At 38.1% G+C, this 23463-nt stretch overlaps 1 protein-coding gene across 1 annotated transcript in view; it reads left to right on the top strand.

The window, feature by feature from the left end:
- The window catches only part of WDR75 (WD repeat domain 75), a 31729-nt gene extending 31089 nt beyond the window's left edge, over positions 1-640 (top strand). The window contains exon 21 of the mRNA XM_002749555.7: positions 304-640. Coding sequence (XP_002749601.4) covers positions 304-508 — 205 coding nt within the window. The 3' untranslated portion in view covers positions 509-640. The remainder of the gene's footprint in view (positions 1-303) is intronic.
- Positions 641-23463: the final 22823 nt, after the last annotated feature.

The raw sequence follows: 23463 nt of genomic DNA, 5'->3' as shown, positions 1-23463 counted from the left end.
TTTATTTCATAAGCTTTCAAATTAAAGGCTATAGGATTAAGTCAAGTAAAATACATCGAAAATAAGTTTCAGAAAAGAGATCTCTCTTATGTGTGTGTTTGAAGTGTTTGATACATAATTTAAAATTACACTTTTGTCAATATCCCTGCTCTTTTGTAAATAACTCATAATTTTTAAAGTGTACTTATTCAGTAACAAGATTCTTCATTTACTTTGTATGATTATATTTTTACATAGGTGTCAAATTAGAAAGTTGCTGTTTAGAAACATTTTTAATAGTGTTTATATTTTGTTCTGTTAAAGTGCTGAAGAAATTCCTAAAGATGTAGATATGGAAGAAGAAAAGGAGAGCGAAAATTCAGATGAAGAAAATGACTTTACCGGAAGGATCCAGGATACAAATAACACAGATTTAGGAGAAGACGTTATACATCAGTTGTCAAAATCTGAAGAAAAAGAACTGAGAAAATTTAGGAAAATAGACTATAGCTGGATAGCTGCCCTTTAGGCATCAGAGATGGGGAGGATTCTTGCACTTTGTGTTTTTGATTGTATGTTGATACTCCAAAAACATCTATTTTAATTTTTTTTCTGTTCTTAAGATAATAAAATTAGCATGCTTTGCTTTTTAAAAAACTGATAATATGAACATGTATTTGCATCATGCTTTACAGTTGCTGGATCATTCATATACGACATCATCTCATTCTTTTTAGTTTGAGTCACACATCAGCCTTATAAAACAAGCAGGTATTTTCTTCACAGGTGATACAACAGAGCTGAGACTTGACCTGTACAGCATGTGTCCCCTTAGCTGCAGGTTGGAGAGATGAAAAGTTTCGAAAGTTAAAAGGTTTCGTTGACATTATTGTTTTAAGTTTAATACTAAAATTGATTTGGTGGCCAAATATGACCTGAGCTGGAGTGAGGTTTCTTTAGTCCTGATTCATTCCCCTTAAGTGTATTTATTTCTCTTAGAGAAATTTAGAGACGAGTTGATTATGTGGTGTTCCACAAACCTCACTGAGGATATTATATATTAATATGGGCAGAAAAATTCTGAATTCAGTATCATCAGGCCCAGAGTCCCATTGCTAGTAGAAAATGATCCCAAGTCCCCTGTTTTATGTTAGAGTAGTGAAGCTGCTACATCTTAATCACCTAGTATTTTGAGTTTTCTACTTCCCTGATGTATTTCTGTAACATTTATATTTAGAAGTTGGCACAAAAACAAAGTATTCATTTGAGCCCATCTCAATGAATGTTCACAAAAATTGCTGCAAATGACTTTTTAGTTTGTGCTGTAGACCAAATGTTTGTGTCCCCCTAAAATTCAGATGTTGGAACCTAATCCTCTATGTGGTCTGTGGAGATATGGGGCCTTTGGGAGATGATTAGGTCATGAGATTGGAGACTTTGTGAATAAGAAAAATGCCATTATAAAAGAGATTTTGGAGAGCTCCTTTGCCCCATCTAACATGTAGGGACACAGCAAGGAGAAAACCATCTGTGAACTGTGAAGTGAGGCCTCACCAAATAGCAAATCTGGTGCCTTTTGTTAGACTTTCTGGCTTCCAGAATGGAGACAAATTTCTATTTATAAGCCAACCAGTCTGTAGCATGCTCAGCAGACTTAAAGTGTTTTTGAATCACTATTCATGTAAAATCTAAACTTTTTTTTTCAAGCCCCCCACCTCCACCTCAGACTCCGAAGTAACTGGGACTACAGGCACTCACCTGGCTAATTTTTAATTTTTTTGTAGAGCTGTCTTGGTATGTTGCCCAGGCTGGTCTCAAACTCTTAGGTTCAAGCAATCCTCCCATCTCCGCTACATTTTTTAAAAATAATAGCTACATTGAGATTGAGATGTAACTCACAAACCATACAATTCATGCATTTAAAGAAGACAACTCAGTGTTTTTTAATACATTCGGGGTTGCACACCATCACCACAATCAATTTTAGAACATTTCCATCTCCCCAAAACTAGCCATTTCCCTCAACCTCCCTCACCTCACCAACAACGCAACAACAACTCATCCTATCTGTAAATTTGCCTACTCTGGACATTTCATGTAAATGGACTCACAATATGTGATCTTTTGTAACGCTGCTTTCACTTAGCATCCATGTTGTAGATATATCAGTTCATTCCTTTTTATTTTCACTTTTGTGAGTATACCTAGGAGTGGAATTACTGGGTTATTTGGTAACTATGATTAACCTTTTGAAGAACCACCAGACTTTTACATACCAGCTGCAGCATTTTACATTATTGACATCATGGCACATAAATTATTCCACATCATTCATTAAATTGAGGCCCCTTTTACTGGTGTTGGGATAGAAGGTGGAAACTTAAAAAAAAAGTGAGATCCCTTTCAGGGGTGCTTTTGTTATTTTAAGTCTATTTTTTAGAGTAGTTTTAGATCAGGAAAATTGAAAGGAAGGTACAGAGATTTCCCATATACCCTCTCCCTCAACACATGTGATAGCCTCCCCATTATCAACATCTCTGGTGAACCAGAGTGGTACATTTGTTACAATTGAAGAACCTACTTCAACCCATCATAATCACCTTAAGTCTAATTTGAATTACGGTTCAGTCTTGGTGTAATTCTCTGGGTTTATGAAACATATAATGATATGTATCCATCAGTATAGGATTACACAGAGTATTTTCACTGCCATTAAAATGCAGTGTTAGTTTTTGAGGCCAGTCTTTGAGGTTTGTTCTGATCCCAGGAGGGCAGAACTGTTTTTCCTGTTTTTGTTTCTGGTAAACTAGCGGGTTTACGGTTTAGCCTGTTGCTCTATTGGGGCTACCAGCCTCGTTTTAATTGCTTACCACCCAAATCCCCATTGTTTGTGAGGCTTAAACTTCTGCATTATGTTTTAAATAATGTCAGAACTCTATTCTTATGGACTGCCTCCTGCTCCTGGTCAAGATCTCTGGGCCACTGTTCCACAACCATGGGTAAACACAAAGGCCCAGTTATTTTTGCTTTACAAACTGGGCAGAGGCAATAGCCTACAAGCAAGCTGGGGCAGTGGCAACCAGAGCTCCAGTACTGTTGGCCTACCATCCTTGGAGTAGAGGCTCCACTCTTGTGAGTAGGGTCTTGGTGAAGGAAGGGAGATTCCAACCTCTGGCCTGGAATTTAGCCTCTGCAACAGAGAGTTGGAGGCAATGAGAAATGCTGACAGCTAAGGGGAAAGGAAGCTGTCTTCTTGGCCACAGCTGCCCAGAATGGAGTTTCTATCATGCTAGCTGGGTTGGGGAGGAAGGAGAAGCTTGTGACTTGAGTGCCACAGACTCTCACTGTTCTTGCCACCAAGATTAGAATTTCTTGAATAAATGTTTCTTCATTTTCTGTATACCCTTAAAACAAGTTCTGGAAACTTTATTTACTTTATTTATTTTTGAGACAGAGTCACCCTCCGTCGCCCAGGCTGGAGTACAGTAGCGCGATCTCAGCCCACTGTCACCTCTGCCTCCCAGGTTCAAGAGATTCTCCTGCTTCAGCCTTCCAAGTATCTGGGACTATAGGCACCAACCACCACACCCAGCTAATTTTTATCTTTTTAGTAGAGATGGGGTTTCACCATGTTGGCCAGGCTGGTCTCGAACTTCTGACTTCAAGTGATCCACCCACCTGGGTCTCCCAAAGTTCTAGGATTACAGGCCTGAGCCACTGCGCCCAGCCAATTTCTGGAAACTTTAAATGGCTAGGTTTTTTAAAGTAACTTTCACTAATTATGGTTGTTCTGAGGAGCAGGTCCATGGAGCTCAGACAGCCATTGAAGTAGACCTCTCAAGTCTCAGTTTGTATTTTCTTCTTTGCCTCTTTTTTTTTCCTTTTTTTCTTCTTTCTTTCTGTGTACAATTTGTTGAAGAAATCAAGTTTGCCCTGTGAGTTCCTCACTGATTTTACAGATTGCTTTCATGGCTTTTAACATGACCTTCTGTATATTGGTAGTTGTATCTAGAGTAGCACTATGCAACAGAACTATAATGCAAGCCCTATGTATAACTTTAAATTCTCTAATAGGTACAATGAAAAAGTAAAATTAACCAACTGAAATTAATGCTAATGATATATTTTTTTAAACCCTAAAATAAATGATATGTTTTCTTAAATTCCATATATCTAAAATATTTCAGCATATAACCAAGTTTTTAAATATTTATTGGGATAGTTTACATTTTTTCCATACTGCCTTCAAAACTCAGTGTATATCTTATGCTCACAGCACATTTCCATTTGAACTAGCCACATTTCTAGTACTCAGTTAGCTACCTGTGCCTAGTGGCTATGGTTTTGGACAGCACAAATCTAGACACTTGATCAGATTTGCTTGGAAATTTTAAGTAAAACAAGAAAGATTGCATCAACACTCTTTTTGATCTTTTGAGCTTCTCCCTCTCTCTTCCTTTAGGAGAGAGGGGCATATTGACATAATTACAAATAAATTTTATTATTATTTTGCCCTATTCAGACACTGATGTAATACTTCCAAGTGCAAGAAATACTTATTTTTTGCAGTTGTACATGAAAGATTTCATACTTTCAATAAAATTACTGAAAGTAAATTCCAGACATATCTTTTTAAAACAGTGATTACTGTATAACCTGTAAAATCATTGTGTAAATGCGGACTTAATTAAATTAGCTTTTCTAAAAAGTTGATCACTCTGACACTAAAACTTTGCCAGGGAAGATTATTTTAGTTCTTCCTTCAATATTAACAATTTTCTTTTCAAATAAGACTATACAAATAATAGGGAAGTGGCTGCTTGATTCCTTAAAACCTGGACTTCCATCTAGCCATTCTATAATGCTGTCCCTCAGTTTCTTTCCTACTGGAAACTCGTCTGGTCATAGAAGGTCAATCCGTAAAGACTACTCACCTCCTATCCTTCCCTCACTGTTCATTTCATTTACCTATCAAGACATGAGCCCGTTACACTTGGTGCCCTCACTGGTATGTTCATAGTGAAAGGTATATCCTGTAATTCAGGAAATACATAATCTCAACTTCACTGGCAAATGGACTTCATGTTAATCACCAGCTATGTGCTATGCATTTCACACACATCATACTTTGACTATAATATCATGTGTCAGGTGTTACCCCAATTTAACACATGAGGAAACTGGTTTCCGAGAGATTAAGGTTACTGGGCTATCAGAGGTGGAGCTACAGCAGGAGGATCTCTGCCTATCAACTCCCAAATCCTGTGCACTTCTAGAATAACACATTGTCTACCAGATACTTAAAGCAGCTAATTAGCATTACGGAAGGATCTATAACTCGGGAGGAATTATGATAAGAAACAAACAAAATAGCCCAGATTTAGAGCTAATCTCAACTGTAAACAAGCTAGCTAGCTCTGTGACCTGGCTATAATCCTTTAAAATGTCTGAACTTAAATCCCCTCATTAATAAAATATGCTCTAGCCCCATGCAAATCGTTTTGTTTGCCTAATATGATTATATTGCACACATAGGAAATGCATGTAAAATGTGAATACTGTACAACATTATACACTTGAGAATATACAAAATTTTAATGAAAAGTCTAGACTAATTGAATAGAGATTGATTAAAATAGTCTCATTGTTAATGTGCCGGAACAACATTCCTCTTTGGCTTTTTCTATCACAGACTAGCACCCAATATAGAAATGATAGAATATGTTGAAATGTTGTGGATAATGTGTTTTAAATAATTTCAGTTCTTTGTACAATGACTATAATGAAGGCTTTAACAGGAACCTATTAAAATAACCATCTATTTAAAATTAACTAAATCATGGTCAATGGCACCAATTTTTCTGTGAGGCTGCTCTATCTGACCTACAACTTCTAGAAATTGTGCTTCCTCTGTTAATTATGTTTCTTGATAGCAAGAAAAATGACAGTTACCTTAAGACACCAAAGTCATTATCCTGTCACCACACAATCTTCATAGAAATGGTAAAAGACCTGGAAAGGATTTTGGATCTCAGGTAGATTATTTATTCCTGATGCATAGCTTTGAGATTAAAATGAAATAGAAGTGGAAGTAACTGGGATTCGATAGTCGTATGAGAACAGGAGGTGAGTAGAATAGAATCAAAATTAACCACTTGGATACACAGAGATGCAATCAATAGTTATGTGGCTCAGATTGTTTTTCAAAAACCATGAGCAAACCACTTAATCTCTGAGTCTCAATTCCTTCATCTAAATTGCATAATTAGACAAAATGACCCCTTCCCGCTCTGATATCCTGTGACATCAAAACTTAGATACCAGAATATTGTAGCATAGGCCCCACATCACATCCCATGCCTCAAAATGCCAAGAAACTGGTTTTGCAGGGATTAAATTTTTGGTACATGTATATAAATAGGTGGAGAGATGGCTATCTTAGTTTTCCATCTGCAGGCACAACGTACCCCTGGCTTAGAAACTCCCTGGGAGATCAGAGCACTTGGTTCACAAAATGAAATAATCAGACATGAAAGTGCACCGGTTCCTTTCATTGTTTTGTTGAGTTTTGATAATCCTTGTTACTCAGTGGTTGTCTACTTTAACGGAAGGATGAATATAAGTGCTCTGAAAACAAGCATTTAAAATGCAAACATTGATATTATGCTCTAGCTCACATGGGAATGTGAGTTTAAATTTCTTATTACTTCAGAAATGCCAATCCGCAGTTGTGAAATTGAGTCCACTAGCCCAACTCAATTTGGTGATGTCTCTGCCAGAAATAACACTGGTCTAGGAGTCAGAAGACCACTAGCTCCAGTTCTGTCTCTGTCTAGATTTGTACTTCTCTTATTTGAGGTCTTATTGTTTTAATCTCTAAGAAGCCTGGATTTCATTAGAATCAATATGCATTCAATTTGCCTAGACTTTTCTTTAAACTATTGTATATACTCAAGTGTATAATGTTGTACAATATTCACATTTTACATGCATTTCCTATGTGTGCAATATAATTATATTAGGCAAACAAAAGCATTTGCATGGGTCTAGAGCACATTTTATTGATGAGGGGATTTAAGCTCAGACAGTTTAAAGGATTATAGCAAGGTCACAGAGCTATATGGTCCTCTGAGCCCCTTTGTTGACTTTCAAACTGTGATTCTCCAAAGTGCCTAGAACTCTGTCGGGCCTATCCAAAAATACATGTGTGACCTTGCTACTTAATTGCAGCCTCCTTGGTGGCAGACAGAAGAGGAAAGAAGCAGCTTCAAAGGCTACATTTCTGAATAAGAGAGAAGATCCTGCACTAACTAAAGGAAACTGACGTGTTCTTTGCCTGAATCTCTTTAGACTTTACCCCAGAAAACAGGACTGCAGTCAGAGGTCCTCTTAGCAACATCTCCAGAGAAACTATGAGCAAAGTATTTAATACAACTCCGAGAGGCAGGCTGCCTCCGCAGGACTTAATAAAACCTGGAATAAGGGAGCAGGATGTAGGACACACAAGGAGCTCTCATATTTGTTGAAGGAAGATAACCACAGAACAAACAAGATAAGAGAAGGTAGGGTTATGGCTTTACCTAAACTCAACAGTCAAGGTGAAAATGAAGGACCAAAGCTTGCTCTTTATATGCAAATCTTTTTCCCAGATTCCAAGTACTCTCATAAGACAATGAAGACTGATACATTCTGTAACATGTGCACTGCATTTCATGAATTTCAGGCAGCTAACGGATTTTTGGAACTCCTGCCAACGAAATATATCTGACTTCATTCCACTCCATTCCTCTGCTAACACTCATCTCTCATCCCCCTCATTCATGACCTTGGCAGAAAATATCCTCTTGACTATATAAAACAAGCTACAGGAAACACTGAACATCACAAGATATACCACATATGTCCAGGTCTCTTAGAGAAGCATCACTGACTCTTGAAAACCAAACAACTCAGAGAACACATCTTTATTGGTATATCCTAGAATTGGGACTATCTTGAGACAAGGACAAGAAATTCCTGTGTTATATTTGCCTTTGCCTTCTTCCTGACTCATCTAACTTCCTCTTTCAGTGGGAAACTGGACTACTCTGAAAATTTCTGCTTGATTTTGGAGAATATCTATAGTACAAGAAATGTGCACACAAGTCACTTGGCCCACATTTACTCTTCAAAATGTTATAGAATTTACCCCCAGGGTGCTTTTGGAGTGCAAAGGAAATGTAGCTCAACCCCAGCTCAGCCACAGTGGCTCTGCTGACTTACTGGGAAAATCACTTAAACTTTCATGAGCATCCATTTCCTCATCAGTGAAGCGAAAGAAGGCTGAAGCATCCCAGAGCCTTCCAACTCTGATAGTCCTTGATTGCAAGTGTATTATGTAATATTTTCAGAGTGCCAAGAAATTTCTAGGATCCAAATGTTCAATTTTTTTCAACAAGTTTTTGAGTTTATACTTGGAGTTTATAAAGGTGAACAAGATCCAGCTTCTATCCTTAAGTTGCAACAGTGTATATGGTCAATACGTTATAAACCCCTGAGACCTGAAACTATGCCTTCCGCAGTTTCAGAGTAGGTCCATTATCATCATAGATAGGCAGGCTTAATGTTAAATACCAAGAGAAGATTCTAACCAGATGATCTGCCTTCAAATAATTCCATGAAAATTGCTGCCTCACTGTCACTGCACCCAGCTGTTCTGGGGGCATGTGCTATTAGGAGAAACTTGTCTGTCCAGACCCCTCTGCAGTTTACAAAATGCAATGCACATTGACTATCTCATTAATCTCAGTAACTATCAACTGAAGAGTTTTTTTTTTTTTGACAGAAGAGTTATATTGCACAGAAGCTGTTACTTCCCCAGAGTCTAATGATGAATAGCTGATAGAATTCAAATCCTAATCCAGACCTTTTGACTACAAAACTGGAATTTTTTCCACTTCCTTTGTTCTAATGTAAACCTTCAGTGATGTTAATAATACAATGTTAATTTTTGAAATACTTTTTATTCTACTTCTTAAGAAATAAGATGTCAAAACTTTTTAAAACAGACCAGCTTAAGAAATTGTATACGAATTAAATGGCATTGAATTTTGGCCGTAAAAAATATATATATGAATTGAAGCCCCACTTTTTGCCATATGTCACAACTTTAATACTAGGAACTGATGTTAGTAAGTGGGCTAATTGAGTGTGTGATAACCTAAGATATCACTGTTTTCAACAAGGATATTGTATAAACACTTTATTATGTGAATGCTTGAATGCAAAATGCTTAATCATTAAAATCAGCAAAATTTCATTTACATTAAAACTCCCTTTAACTAAAAATGGTTAACTCTGAAAATTGTATAGTGGTTGACTTCTGCTATACAATGCCAAGCCTATACAATACTGCGTCATGGCTGTTTATTTTCTCCATTGCTCTTCTGAACCCAAAGGAGTGGGAAAGGGCCACTAGACAAACCTGAAACAAAATGTAACTCCAATTAACTGCCCAGAGTGACTCCTAATAGGTTCAAATACATTTTGACTCAGTTGTCCAACCAAATAGCTGGGAGTAAACTGCAGGTATTGTTCTAGAGCTCCAAAGAGGTTTTGTATTTAGAGCTTAGTAAAAGTTCTGCACTAGATGAGAAGTCGCAGTTTAAAGCTACATGTTCTGTAGTTGCTATGCACACACATTTATTATCTGTAAACCCCATAAATATATATTAAATAGAGTACTCTCACCAGTCAATGCAGTTTAAAAATAAAAAATAAATAAATATCAGGTAACTTGATTCTCAAAGTCCACTGGAATCTTGCCTGAAGAGTCTGAGCAGCTGCCAATAGTTCCCTTCCATTAGTGCGTGGGTTAAGGCATCTCTGAGACTCTTAGGCTTGAAAGAAACTGAATCCACTGGCTTTTAATGTAGCAGCAGCATCTTTCAGTGGTAGATAATGTACTTCACCTGTACATTTTAAGATGTACAGGTGAAGATGCTGCTGCTATATTAAGAGCCCCTGAGACCTGAAACTGTGCCTTCCCCAGTTTCAGAGTAGGTTCATTATCATCATAGATAGGCAGGCTTAATGTTAAATAGCAAGAGAAGATTCTAACCAGATGTCCTGCCTTCAAATAACTCCATAAAACTTGCTGCCTAACTTTCACTGCACCCAGCTGTGCTATACTAAAAGATGCTGCTATATTAAAATTGTAATACCTCCTCATGATTGGCATGAATCTGTGACTGATAACGGAATTCCTGAGTAAACCAGCAGCATTGTTTAACATGATCTAGAGAAACAAAATCTTCAGTCATTTTGGTTCCACTATATAAGTTATGGGCCTGATGTGGAGTTCCTGCTGGGATAAACACTAACCTTTGACTACAAAACTGGAATTCTTTCCACTTCTCCTAGAAATTGTAGCTCAGCCTTGACCTCCATGAATAGGATCATGATCTGCTTGGTTTTCTTTTTTCTTTCCTTTTCTTCATTTTTCTTTTCTTTTCTCTTCTTTCTTTACTTTCTTCCTTCCTTTCTTTCTTTTGTTTTTTAAGGAAGGATCTCACTCTGTTGCCCAGGCTGGAGTACAGTGGCACAAACACAGCTCACAGCAGCCTCGACCTCCTTGGCTCAAGCCATCCTCCCACTTCAGCCTCTCGAGTGGCTAGGACCACATATGCACACCACCACACCCAGCTAATTTCTTTGTTTTTTGTAGAGATGGAGTTTCGCCATGTAGCTCAGGCTGGTCTTGAATTCCCGGACTCAGTGATACACCCGGCCAAGGTTCTGGGACTATAAGAGTGAGCCACTGAACCCAGCCTGCTGGGTTTTCTTGAGTTTGCTGTGAGTTCATCAGCATTCCATCTTGGATAGTTTTAAGGAGTTCTTCACAGTCACACTATCCTTTGGAAATTTCCACATAGATTATAACATTAGCTACATCAGATATATCTAAATAAAGAGTTGAGACTCCATATTTCCAATCTCTAATTAGTCTGTAAGCATCATATATCTTCAGACCCAAATCTGGCCAAACAAAGTAGTTTGGCAGTCAAGATTTGTTATTTAGTTCGCCATCTCACCTTGTGTACTCAAGTGCACTCAGGCAATGGAATGTTGGCACTCAGATCATCAAACCTGGAAGGCATCATATCTCTAAAATCTTCTCCTCATGGCTAGTCTTTAAGTTTCCACATAACTAATTATTTTTCACTTTAAAGCTATTTGGTATAACTTCAAATCCATTCTAGAAGTCTCCTGCTGTGGCTTCTCTGATCATTTCATTAGGTCCTGCCATTAACTAGGTTGACTTCCATATTGCGAGACTCTTTGGTTCACCATTTAATTTATGATGCACCCCACAAACCCTCACTGGCTGTCCTGGTTCAAGCACTCCCTGAACACATTCCAGTTGCTCCTGTTGGGATCTTGCAAACATAGCAACAAATTATCTCACAGCCAGGTGTGAGGAGTGTCAGCAATGCTGGCTTGTCAGCATGCTGGCTTGTCATCAGTCCCTGAGGCTGCTTAGATAAATCAGAGGACATCTTGTTTTCTACCAAAGAAGCATAGATGTCATCAAGGATTTTGGTGTATTCTGAAGTCCATTTTCTGTCTTTGTTTGTCTTGCTGATATTCCCACTGGTTAGGTCAGTCAGCCAGTTTCAAGCAGATGTGCTGGCTGGACAGGCAGACTTTGTGCCTTTGGCTGGCTTGGAGGCTACATCTCCACCCATGGCTGCTGTACCAACACTGAGGAATTCTGCTGGAGCACTGTATCAAGGGTAGGTTTTTCTCTGGCTCTATGAAGTCTGTGTTATGTCTTTCTTTGAGAGTGGCTTTGTTAAGAGCTTGGATTGCTTATCTGAACAGAAACAATCTGCCTCTCTTCCTCATTTTGCTCTTACAAAATGGACAGACTCCAACAGCATAAAGAGTTTTTCCAGGAATCATCATATAAACTTTTATATGACAGTGCTGCCAGTCATATAAAAGCTTAACAATACAATTATTATGTATAATTATATTTGATAATAAATGATTATGTTACTGGTTTATGTATTTACTATGCTGTACTTTTTATTATTTTGGAGTATACTTTTACTACTTACTTAAAAAAAAATAGCTATAAAAAAGCCTCAGGCAGGTCCTTCAGGAAGTGTTCCAAAAGAAAGCATGGCGATCACAGGAGATGACAGCTCCATATATGTTATTGCCCCCGCAGACCTTCCAGGCGGACAAGATGTAGAGGTGAAAGATAGTAATATTGATGATCCCGTCATCAATCTGTGAGCCTAGGCTAATGTGTATGTTTATATCTTGCAAAAAAAGGATCTTTAACCAAAAAAGCAAAGATCCTTTTTTTAGCAAAAAAAGTAAAAAGTAAAAAAGATTTTTAAAAGTTTAAAAGTAGAAAACGACTTATAAAATAGAATACAAAGAAAATTTTTGTACCACGTGTGTATATTTTAAGCTGTGTTATTACAAAAAAGGTAAAAAAATTAAAAAGTTTATGAAGTCAAAAAGCTACAGTAAGCTAAGGTTAATTTATTATTGAAGAAAGATAAAATTTTTAACTAAATTTAGTGTAGCCTAAGTATACCTTATTTATAAAGTCTACAGTAGTATACAGTAACCTCCTAGGCCTTCACATTCACTCACCACTCACTCACTGATACACCCAGAGCCACTTCCAGTGGGTGAGCTCCACTCATGGTAAGTGCCCCATACACAGGTGTAGTATTTTTTATCTTTTTATTTGTTTGTTTGTTTGTTTAGAGACAGGGTCTCACTCTGTCAGGCTGGAGTGCAGTGGTAATCATGGTTTACTGAAGCCTTAACCTCCCAGGCTCAAGCAGTCCTACTTCAGCCTCCCAAGTAGTTGGGACTACAGGTGTGCACCACCATGCCTGGCTAACTTTGTAAAAAAAAATTTGTAGAGACAGGGCCTCATTAAAGTTGCCCAGACTGGTCTCAAACTCTTGGGCTCAAGTGATCCTCCCACCTTGGTCTCCCAAAGTGTACTTTTAATCTTTTGTACCATATTTTAACTGTATCTTTTCTATGTTTAGATCACAGATCCTTGCCATAGTTTCACAATTGCTTATAGTATTAAGTACAGCAATATGCTGTACAGGTTTGTATCCTAGGAGCAACAGGCTAAGCTGTATATAGGCATACCTCAGAGATACTGAGGGTTTAGTTCCAGACAAATTCAATAAAATGAATTATTGCAATAAAGTGAGTCACACATTTTTTTGGTTTCTCAGTACATATAAAAGTTACGTTTAAACTCTACTGTCACCTATTATGTGTACAATAATATTACACCTAATAAAAATGTACACACCTCTACAGACAGGGGAATGGCTCGTTGGTGGAGTAGTCAGAATACATTTACCGATTAAGTTCACCTTCTTCTATGGGCATGGCTCATGGCACCCAAAAACAATTACAACAGTAACATCAAAGATCACTGATTACAAATTATCATAATAGATATAATAAAAATCCTTTGCGAACAAGCAAGTACTCAGAGATTTTGTCACCACCAGGCCTGCTTTACAAGAACTCCTAAAAGAGGCACTAGACATAGAAAGGATCAACCAGTACCAGCCATTCCAAAATCACACTGAATGCTAAAGAGCATCAACATAATGAAGAATCTACAACAACTAACAGGCAACACAGCCACTTAGCATCAAAATGGCAGTATCAAATTCACACATAACAATATTAACCCTAAATGTAAATGGACTAAATGCACCAATCAAAAGACACAGACTGGCAAATTGGATAAAAAGCCAAAACCCATCAGTGTGCTGTATCCAGGAAACCCATCTCACATGCAAGGATACACAAAGGCTCAAAATAAAGGGATGGAGGAAGATTTACCAAGCAAATGGAAAGCAAAAAAAAGCAGGAGTTGCAATTCTCATCTCCGATAAAATAGACTTTAAAGCAACAAAGATCAAAAGAGACAAAGAAGGCCATTACATAATGGTAAAAGGATCGATACAACAAGAAGAGCTAACGATCCTAAACATATATGGACCCAATGCAGGAGCACCCAGATACATAAGGCAAGTTCTTAAGGACTTACAAAAGGACTTAGACTCCCACACAATAATAGTGGGAGACTTTAACACTCCACTGTCAATACTAGACAGATCTACCAGACAAAAAATCAACAAGGATATCCAGGCCTTGAACTCAGACCTGGAGCAAGCAAACCTGATAGACATTTACAGAACTCTCCACCCCAAATCCACAGAATACACATTCTTCTCAGCACCACATCACACCTACTCTAAAATTGACCACATAATTGGAAGTAAAGCACTGCTCAACAAATGCAAAACAACTGAAATCATAACAAACAGCCTCTCAGACCACAGTGCCATCAAGTTAGAACTCAGAATTCAGAAACAGACCCAGAACCGCACAGCTTCATGGAAACTGAACAACTGGCTCTTGAATGTTGACTGGGTAAACAACGAAATGAAGGCAGAAATAAAGAAGTTCTTCGAAACCAATGAGAACGAAGACACAACGTGCCAGAACCTCTGGGACACATTTAAAGCAGTCTCTAGAGGAAAGTATATAGCAATAAGTGCCCATATGAGGAGAATGGAGAGATCCAAAATTGACACCCTATCGTCAAAATTGAAAGAGCTAGAGGAGCAAGATCAAAAAAAACTCAAAACCCAGCAGAAGACAAGAAATAACTAAGATCAGAGCTGAGCTGAAGGAGATTGAGACACGAAAAACCCTTCAAAAAATCAATAAACCCAAGAGCTGGTTTTTTGAAAAGATCAACACAATAGACAGACCACTAGCCAGATTGATTAAAAATAAAAGAGAGAACAACCAAATAGATGCAATAAAAAATGATAAAGGGGAAATCGCCACAGATTCCACAGAAATTCAAACCATCATCAGAGAATATTACAAACAACTCTATGCACATAAACTAGTAAACCTGGAAGAAATGGACAAATTCCTGGATTCCTGTGTCCTCCCAAGCTTTAACCAGGAGGAAGCTGAAACTATGAATAGACCAATAACAAGGTCTGAAGTTGAGGCAGCAATTAAGAGCCTACCACACAAAAAAAGCCGAGGTCCAGACGGGTTCACAGCCGAATTCTACCAGACACACAAGGAAGAGCTGGCACCATTTCTTCTAAAACTATTTCAAACAATCCAAAAAGAGGGAATTCTTCCCAAATCATTTTATGAGACCAACATCATTCTGATACCAAAACCCGGCAGAGACCCAACAAGAAAAGAAAACTTCAGGCCAATATCCATGATGAACATAGATGCAAAAATCTTCAATAAAATATTGGCAAGCCGATTGCAACAGCAAATCAAAAACCTTATTCATCATGATCAAGTAGGATTCATCCCGGGGATGCAAGGCTGGTTCAACATACGCAAGTCTATCAATGTAATTCACCACATAAACAGAACCAAAAACAAAAACCACATGATTATCTCAATTGACGCAGAGAAGGCATTTGACAAAATTCAACAGCCCTTTATGCTAAAAACCCTCAATAAACTCGGTATCGATGGAACGTATCTCAAAGTAATAAAAGCTATTTATGACAAACCAACAGCCAATATCATACTGAATGGGCAAAAACTGGAAGCATTCCCTTTGAAATCCGGCACTAGAAAAGGATGCCCTCTTTCACCACTCCTATTCAATATAGTACTGGAAGTTCTAGCCAGAGCAATGAGGCAAGAAAAAGAAATAAAGGGTATTCAAATAGGAAAGGTGGAAGCCAAATTGTCTCTATTTGCAGAAGACATGATAGTATACCTAGAAGACCCCATTGCCTCAGCCCAAAAACTCCTGAAAATGATAAGCAACTTCAGCAAAGTCTCAGGATATAAAATCAATGTGCAAAAATCACAAGCATTCGTCTACACCAATAACAGACTTAAAGAAAGCCAAATCAAGAGCGAACTGCCATTCGCAATTGCTACAAAAAGAATAAAATACCTTGGAATACAACTCACAAGGAACGTAAGAGACCTCTTCAAGGAGAACTACAAACCACTGCTCAACGAAATCAGAGAGGACACAAACAGATGGAGAAACATTCCATGTTCATGGTTAGGAAGAATTAATATCGTGAAAATGGCTATACTGCCCAAAGTAATTTACAGAATCAACGCCATCCCCATCAAGCTACCATCGACTTTCTTCACAGAACTGGAAAAAACCACCATGAACTTCATATGGAACCAAAAGAGAGCCCGCATAGCCAAGTCAATTCTAAGCAAAAAGAACACAGCGGGGGGCATCACACTACCGGATTTCAAACTATACTACAAGGCTACAGTAATCAAAACAGCATGGTACTGGTACCAAAACAGAGATATAGACCAATGGAACAAAACAGAGGCACCCAAGGCAACACAACATACATACAACTATACAATCTTTGATAAACCTGACAAAAACAAGCAATGGGGAAAGGATTCCATGTTTAACAAATGGTGTTGGGAAAACTGGCTAGACATGTGCAGAAAGCAGAAACTGGACCCCTTCCTGACATCTTACACTAAAATTAACTCCAGATGGATTAAAGACTTAAACATAAGACCTGGCACCATAAAAACCCTAGAAGAAAATCTAGGCAAAACTATCCAGGACATAGGAGTAGGCAAGGACTTCATGAACAAAACACCAAAAGCATTGGCAACAAAAGCCAAAATAGACAAATGGGACCTAATGAAACTCCACAGCTTCTGCACGGCAAAAGAAACAGTCACTAGAGTGGATCGGCAACCAACAGAATGGGAAAAAATTTTTGCAGTTTACCCATCTGACAAAGGGCTGATATCCAGAATTTACAAAGAACTCAAACAGATTTACAGGAAAAAAACAAACAAGCCCATTCAAAAGTGGGCAAAGGATATGAACAGATACTTTACGAAAGAAGACATATATGAGGCCAACAATCATATGAAAAAATGCTCATCGTCACTGATCATCAGAGAGATGCAAATCAAAACCACATTGAGATACCATCTCACGCCAGTTAGAATGGCGATCATTAAAAAATCTGGAGACAACAGATGCTGGAGAGGATGTGGAGGAAAAGGAACACTTTTACACTGTTGGTGGGAGTGTAAATTAGTTCAACCATTGTGGAAGACGGTGTGGCGATTCCTCAAGGCCTTAGAAATAGAAATTCCATTTGACCCAGCAATCCCATTACTGGGTATATATCCAAAAGACTATAAATCGTTCTACTATAAGGTCACACGTACACGAATGTTCATTGCAGCACTGTATACAATAGCAAAGACCTGGAATCAACCCAAATGCCCATTGATAATAGACTGGATTGGAAAAATGTGGCACATATACACCATGGAATATTATGCAGCAATCAGAAATGATGAGTTTGTGTCGTTTGTAGGGACATGGATGAATCTGGAGAACGTCATCCTCAGCAAACTGACACAAGAACAGAAAATGAAACACTGCATATTCTCACTCATAGGTGGGTGATGAAAAATGAGAACACATGGACACAGAAAGGGGAGTACTAAACACTGGGGTCTATTGGGGGGAAAAGGGGAGGGCCAGTGGGAGGGGGAGGTGGGGAGTGATAGCCTGGGGAGAAATGCCAAATGTGGGTGAAGGGGAGAAGAAAAGAAAGCACACTGCCATGTGTGTACCTACGCAACTGTCTTGCATGCTCTGCTCATGTACCCCAAAACCTATAATCCAATTAAAAAAAAAATAGATATAATAATGAAAATGTTGAAATATTGTGGGAATTACCAAAATGTGACACAGAGACATGAAGTGAGCACATTCTGTTGGTAAATCGTGCTGATAGATTTTTATCAGGGAAGCAAAAGCATTTCCAGAAGTCTCCAGCAGAATCTTTATATATGTATTGGCTAAGATTGAGTCATTTGGCCAAGATAATCTAGACATCAAGTGTCTGGAAAAGAACAGCAGGATTGGTTTAGACTGGTTATAGTGCATCCTCTGGAGCTGGGCAGATTGCTGCTTGTAATACTGTGCTTCATAATAAACAATCCTCCAAACCTTAGTGGTTTATAAGAGCAAGCTTTTGTTCCCCACTTATGGACATGTAGGTCAGTTGAGACTCTGCTAGGTCTGGTCAGGACTGAGTGGGCTTGGATCCAGGACATGTAGGTTTTTATGTCTGCCCCACGTAACCTTTTTTTTTTTTTTTTTTGAGACAGAGTCTTGCTCTGTCATCCAGGCTGGAAAGCAGTGGCATGATCACAGCTCATTGCAGCCTCAATCTCTTGCACTCAAGCAATCTTCCCATCTCAGCCTCCAAAGTAGCTGGGACTTGACTTTAGGTGCAAGCTACCATATCTGGGTAAGTTTTGCACTTTTTGTAGAGACCGGGTCTCATTTATATACCCCAGGCTGGTCTCAAACTCCTGGGCTCAAAAAAATCCTCCCATCTTGGCTTTCCAAAGTGCTGGGATTACAAGCATGAGCCACCATGCCTAGCCAACTCCACATATATGTTGATTATGACACTACTGGCCACCCATGGCATGTTCTTCTCATGGAAAATGGGAGATGTGCAAGAAGTCTGATAAAAACACACACAAATACATTTACAGTCTCTGTTCATGTGATGTCCAGTAACATTCCATTTGCCAGACAAATCACCTGGCTAAGTCCAACATAAAGGGGTGAGGTGACATACTCTGTATACTCCATTAGAAAGTGCTACAAAATTGTATGCTAAGAGGTGTAGATGTATAATTCAATCGTAGAATGGGAACAAAGGATTGGGAACACAGATCCAATCTATTACCTAATTCCAAACAAAACTGGGACCCTGACAGCAAGCAAGAAAGGAATGGCTGTTGGCTAGCCATGCAATTGTATCTTCACATTAGATTAGTTGAAAAAACGCTTAGGAACTTCATTGGCAGGAGAAACAGGAGAAAGTGAGGAAATGGTAGAGTGACAAATTGCAGAGGTTTTCAGCTATCACATTGATGCTAATTTCAGAAGTCCAGAGCTGGGTGTATCTATCCCAGAGAGTGAGACTCTGAGAGCCTTCTACCTTCAACTGCAAGCTTTCCACATTGAAATTAAAGTATTTTTTGAGCATGAAGAACATGAGCCTCAAACATAACATTTTTTAGGATTTTTTTAAAAGTCAGGCTTTTACACATTTTCTAATTCTCCCCTCTCACTTCTTTTTAAAGTAATTTGGTTAGGTGTGGCTGCTCATGCCTGTAATCCTAGCAATTTGGGAGTTCGAGGTGGGGAGTTCCAGACCAACCTGGCCAACATGGCAAAATCCTGTCTCTACTAAAATTACAAAAACTAGCCAACGTGGTGGCACATGCCTGTAATCCCAGCTACTTGGGAGGCTGAGGCAGAAGAATTGCCTAAACCTGGGAAGCAGAGTTTGCAGTGAGCTGAGATCAGCACAGTGCACTCCAACCTTGGTGACAGAATGAGACTCTGTCTCAAAAAAAAAAGTAATTTGTTTTGAGTCAGAACCCTTGGAGTTCATCCACCTAAGAGAGAAACAGAGAAATCAAAAGTTAAAAATGCAAATCCTTCCAGAGTTTGCAGATAACTTAAGTGTACTGAAGCAGTGCTGGTTATAGTAGCAGCCAGCCTCCAACATGGCCCCCAATGATCCTCTCTTCCTAGTATTCAGGTCATTGCATAGTCTCCTTCCACATTGTGCCAGACTTGGTTTGTGTGAACAGTAGTATACAGTGGAAACAACAGCAGGTCACCTCTGAGATTAGGTTATAAAAGGTACTACTACTTCTGTCTTGAGTACTCTCTTACTCTCTCCCCTCAATTTCTCTCTCAGATGACTCATTTTGGCAGAAGCTCGTTGTCATGTTGTAAGCAGGTCTATGTGAGGTACAACATGGTGAGGAATTGAGTCCTCTCACTAATGGCCACCTGATAAAGCATCCTGAAAGCAAATCCTCCAGCCTCAGTCAAGCCTTCAGATAACTACTGACTTGGTTGATAGCTTGCCTTCAACTCTGAGAGAAACCCCAAGAGAAAACCACCAGGCTAAGCCACTCTGGATTCCTGACTCACAGAAAATGCCTAAGATATGTTTGTTTGAAGCTGCTAAGCATTGGCATAATTTATTACCCAGCAATAAAGAACTAATATCATCACAAAAATATGCAATCACCAAGATCCTACTGGAAATGTTAACTCAAGAACACAAAGACTTACTTGGCATTCACAGATTAGGAAATTACCACTGTCACATCTGCTGCCCAATATTCATAAAACTAGTGTCTGAACACTGAAGGGCCCATGTAATAAAAAGCCAATACCTAGCCAATGACTACACTGGCAAGCAGCAACAGTTGAAGCAAAAGATTGTGTCCTGGGCCTCACTTTATCTTCCAAATCTCACATCTTACACAATTGGCAAAACCTAATTGGCATCTAGATCAATAGCTGCAAGAAAGCCTTGGAAGTACAAGCTTTAGCTTTCCAGGCTGTGTTCTATGGAAATGCACAGTGGAAGGAAATTAAATGGATATTGAGTGATGCTTCACTCTATCTACCACACTGGGCTATTGTGAACCAAATTTTTCAAATATTTTGAAAAGCTTAGATTTAAAAAAGATAAAATTTAAAATCAAGACACTAATTACCAAAGTTGGCACAGGAAGAAATATAAAATTGGAATAAACCATAACTATCAAAGAAGCCAAAGGAATTCGAATTCTTCCTCAAAAGTTGATAATATGCTGAGAGTTTTATAACCAGGCTTTATCAGACTTACAAAAAATGTTAATTCGTATCCTAAAACACATTGTTTAAAAGAAGAACAAATATGAGCAGATACAAGGCTATTTCACTCATTTCACAATGCTAAGATAATTTTGACACCAAAACCTAAACAAGGATTGTATAAGAAAAGTAAGTTATAGGTAATATCATTGATAAATTCAGGTGCAAAACTCCTAAATAAAACATTAGCAATTTGCACTCATTTAATGTACAAAAATGGCACGATATCATTTGTGGATCCAGGAATTCAAGGATTTTCCAACACTGGAAAATCTATTTATGGAGGTCATAGGCATATAAATATTAAAATTCATGGTAATAAAAGAGATTCCCAAGGAAAAAAAATAGACCAGAAAAAGTGATTTTAGTTTTCTAATCTAGAAAACTTAATTTTTCTAGTTTTCTCTTTACTTAAACATCTTGCAGAGGAGACCTCAAAGGAGCAGCCAATGAAATATGGGCAGGGCTTGGAAAGAGGAATGTGTGGTGTCAAGATTGCCAAGAGAAGAGAGTGTGCCAAGTATCCACATGCTCAGACGTCAAATGAGATGAGAACTGAGAATTACTATAGTTTCTGTGCTGTGGTGGTCACTGGTTCTATGATAAGCTTAAACTCAGTGGAGTGATGAGACAGAAACCTAATAGGAATGGGTTGAGAGAAATATGAAGTGAGAAAATGGAGCTGAGATGACAGAAAATTCATTTAAGTGAAACCCTGAAGGGGAACAGATAAATGGGTTGGTAGCTTGACTCTTAAAAGGAGTGGGATATAAGAAATATTGTGTTTGCATTTGTTGTTATTATTTAAGAATGACAGGTACTGCAGCATATTTGATACCAAAGAAAATAAGCAGTAACAGTTGGATGGTGTTGGAGAGAGCAAAGATAATTATGGGACCAGTGCTTCTCTCCCTCAGCCATAAATATCTTTCCAATTTCCAGCTCAGGTGAAACTCAACTGTTTGCCACTCTCCTGAACTCGGGTAGGCTGAACATAGAGGAAGAAAAATACACAGCTGATCTCACTTAAAATCTGTGACCACAAATCTCAAATGGGCATATAACACCAGCCAAGAATCCTACCATATTTCTTTATTATGATGGCTTCTTCTCTCTGAAAACTTATTCATGTCCTTCTTCTTTACGTTTAGTTATTCACTATGTCTCATACATCACAGAAAAAACAAACTATTAGGCATTGTCTCATCTTCCCCCCCACCAAATCCACCTACTTTCTGCATCTGCCTTTTTTCTTGTCTCTCCAAGTTGTCTGGCCTCCACTTCCTTATAGCAGGAAACTGGCTGAAGGATAATTGCACACATTAACCCAGAACAAGTTAGGCTTAGAAGAAATAAAAACACAAAATAAAACGGAAAATCACTAATCCTATACATAATAAAAATTTGAATAAAATTAATGAGTGTATTCAATCTCCTTGAAAAGATTAGATCTTCAAATTTTGACGTGAGAAAATTAAATTTGGTAGTAATAATGTTATGTGGTCTGGCTCTGTGACCTCACCCAAATCTTATCTTGAATTGTAATTCAAATTGTAATCCCCACATGTTGGGGGAGAAACCTCATGGGAGGTGACTAGATCATGGGATTGGTGCCCCCATGCTGTTCTTACTACAGTGAGTTCTCACAATGTCTACTGGTTTTATAAAAGGCTTTTCCCCACTTCACTCTGAACTTCTCCTTTCTGCTGCCATGTGAAGAAGGACGTATTTGCTTTCCCTTCCATTATAATTTTAAATTTCCTGAGCGCACCGCCCCCCCCCCCCCAGCCCTGCAGAACTGTGAGTCAATTAAACCTTTTTCTTTATAAATTACCAAGTCTCAGGCACTGGGGAAATTATCTTATAAATATATTTCCATGCCAATATAATTGATCATATCACAAGTTTATCGTCTGCATCGTATGCTAATAAACTAATGCATCAAATTTTATTTATAAAATCTCACATCTATGTTGTTTAAATTCTTCACTACTCAAAAATTATGGTACAATAAAAATTTGTACACATACAGATTTCTGAACTTGGATGATATATTTCCTTGGGTTACATTTTTAAAAACCATTTGCCAGAAGTTTGGAAATAATAGATTATCAGTATGTTTACTAAATAACTGTGCCAAAAAGTGAAGAAAAAAATGGAGAAAAATGTGGAGAGGAGAAAATCAGTCAGTCTAGTGAAATTTATGACCATATATTTTTATTGTATGTCCTCTTAAAATGTTTTGTATTAACTTTTGAATAAGTAATATATGTATATGATTTAAATGTGATTGGATTTTGAAGAATACGTGGAAGTAATTGTCTGCCTTTCATATGTCTTCTAGTTCCCCAGTTCATCTCTCCCTAGTTTCTTATTTATTCTTTTAGTTATTAGGGTGAGCCATGCAGCAAAGCCATTTTACAAATCAAACACAGTTTAAGAAAATACAATGTGGTTCTACTTAATATTAGATGCATATACTTTTACAAACATATGATCATAAGATCATAATATACTCAGTGATTCTGCCGTGTATACCAGGGTATTTTGCTGTAAGCCTCTTTTCTAAGTAGGGATAAATGCCCGAAAGGCAGTTTTTAAAATAAAAACTGTCAAGGAATGTTAGGTAAGTGGAGTAGAGGAGGGGTGTGGTGTTACTCATTTCCCTAAAATGAGTAACA

This window comes from Callithrix jacchus, chromosome 6 (assembly GCF_049354715.1).
Source record: "Callithrix jacchus isolate 240 chromosome 6, calJac240_pri, whole genome shotgun sequence".
Taxonomy (NCBI): domain Eukaryota; kingdom Metazoa; phylum Chordata; class Mammalia; order Primates; family Cebidae; genus Callithrix; species Callithrix jacchus.
The sequence above is the reverse complement of the archived record's forward strand: the minus strand, read 5'-3'. Positions and strand labels throughout refer to the sequence as shown.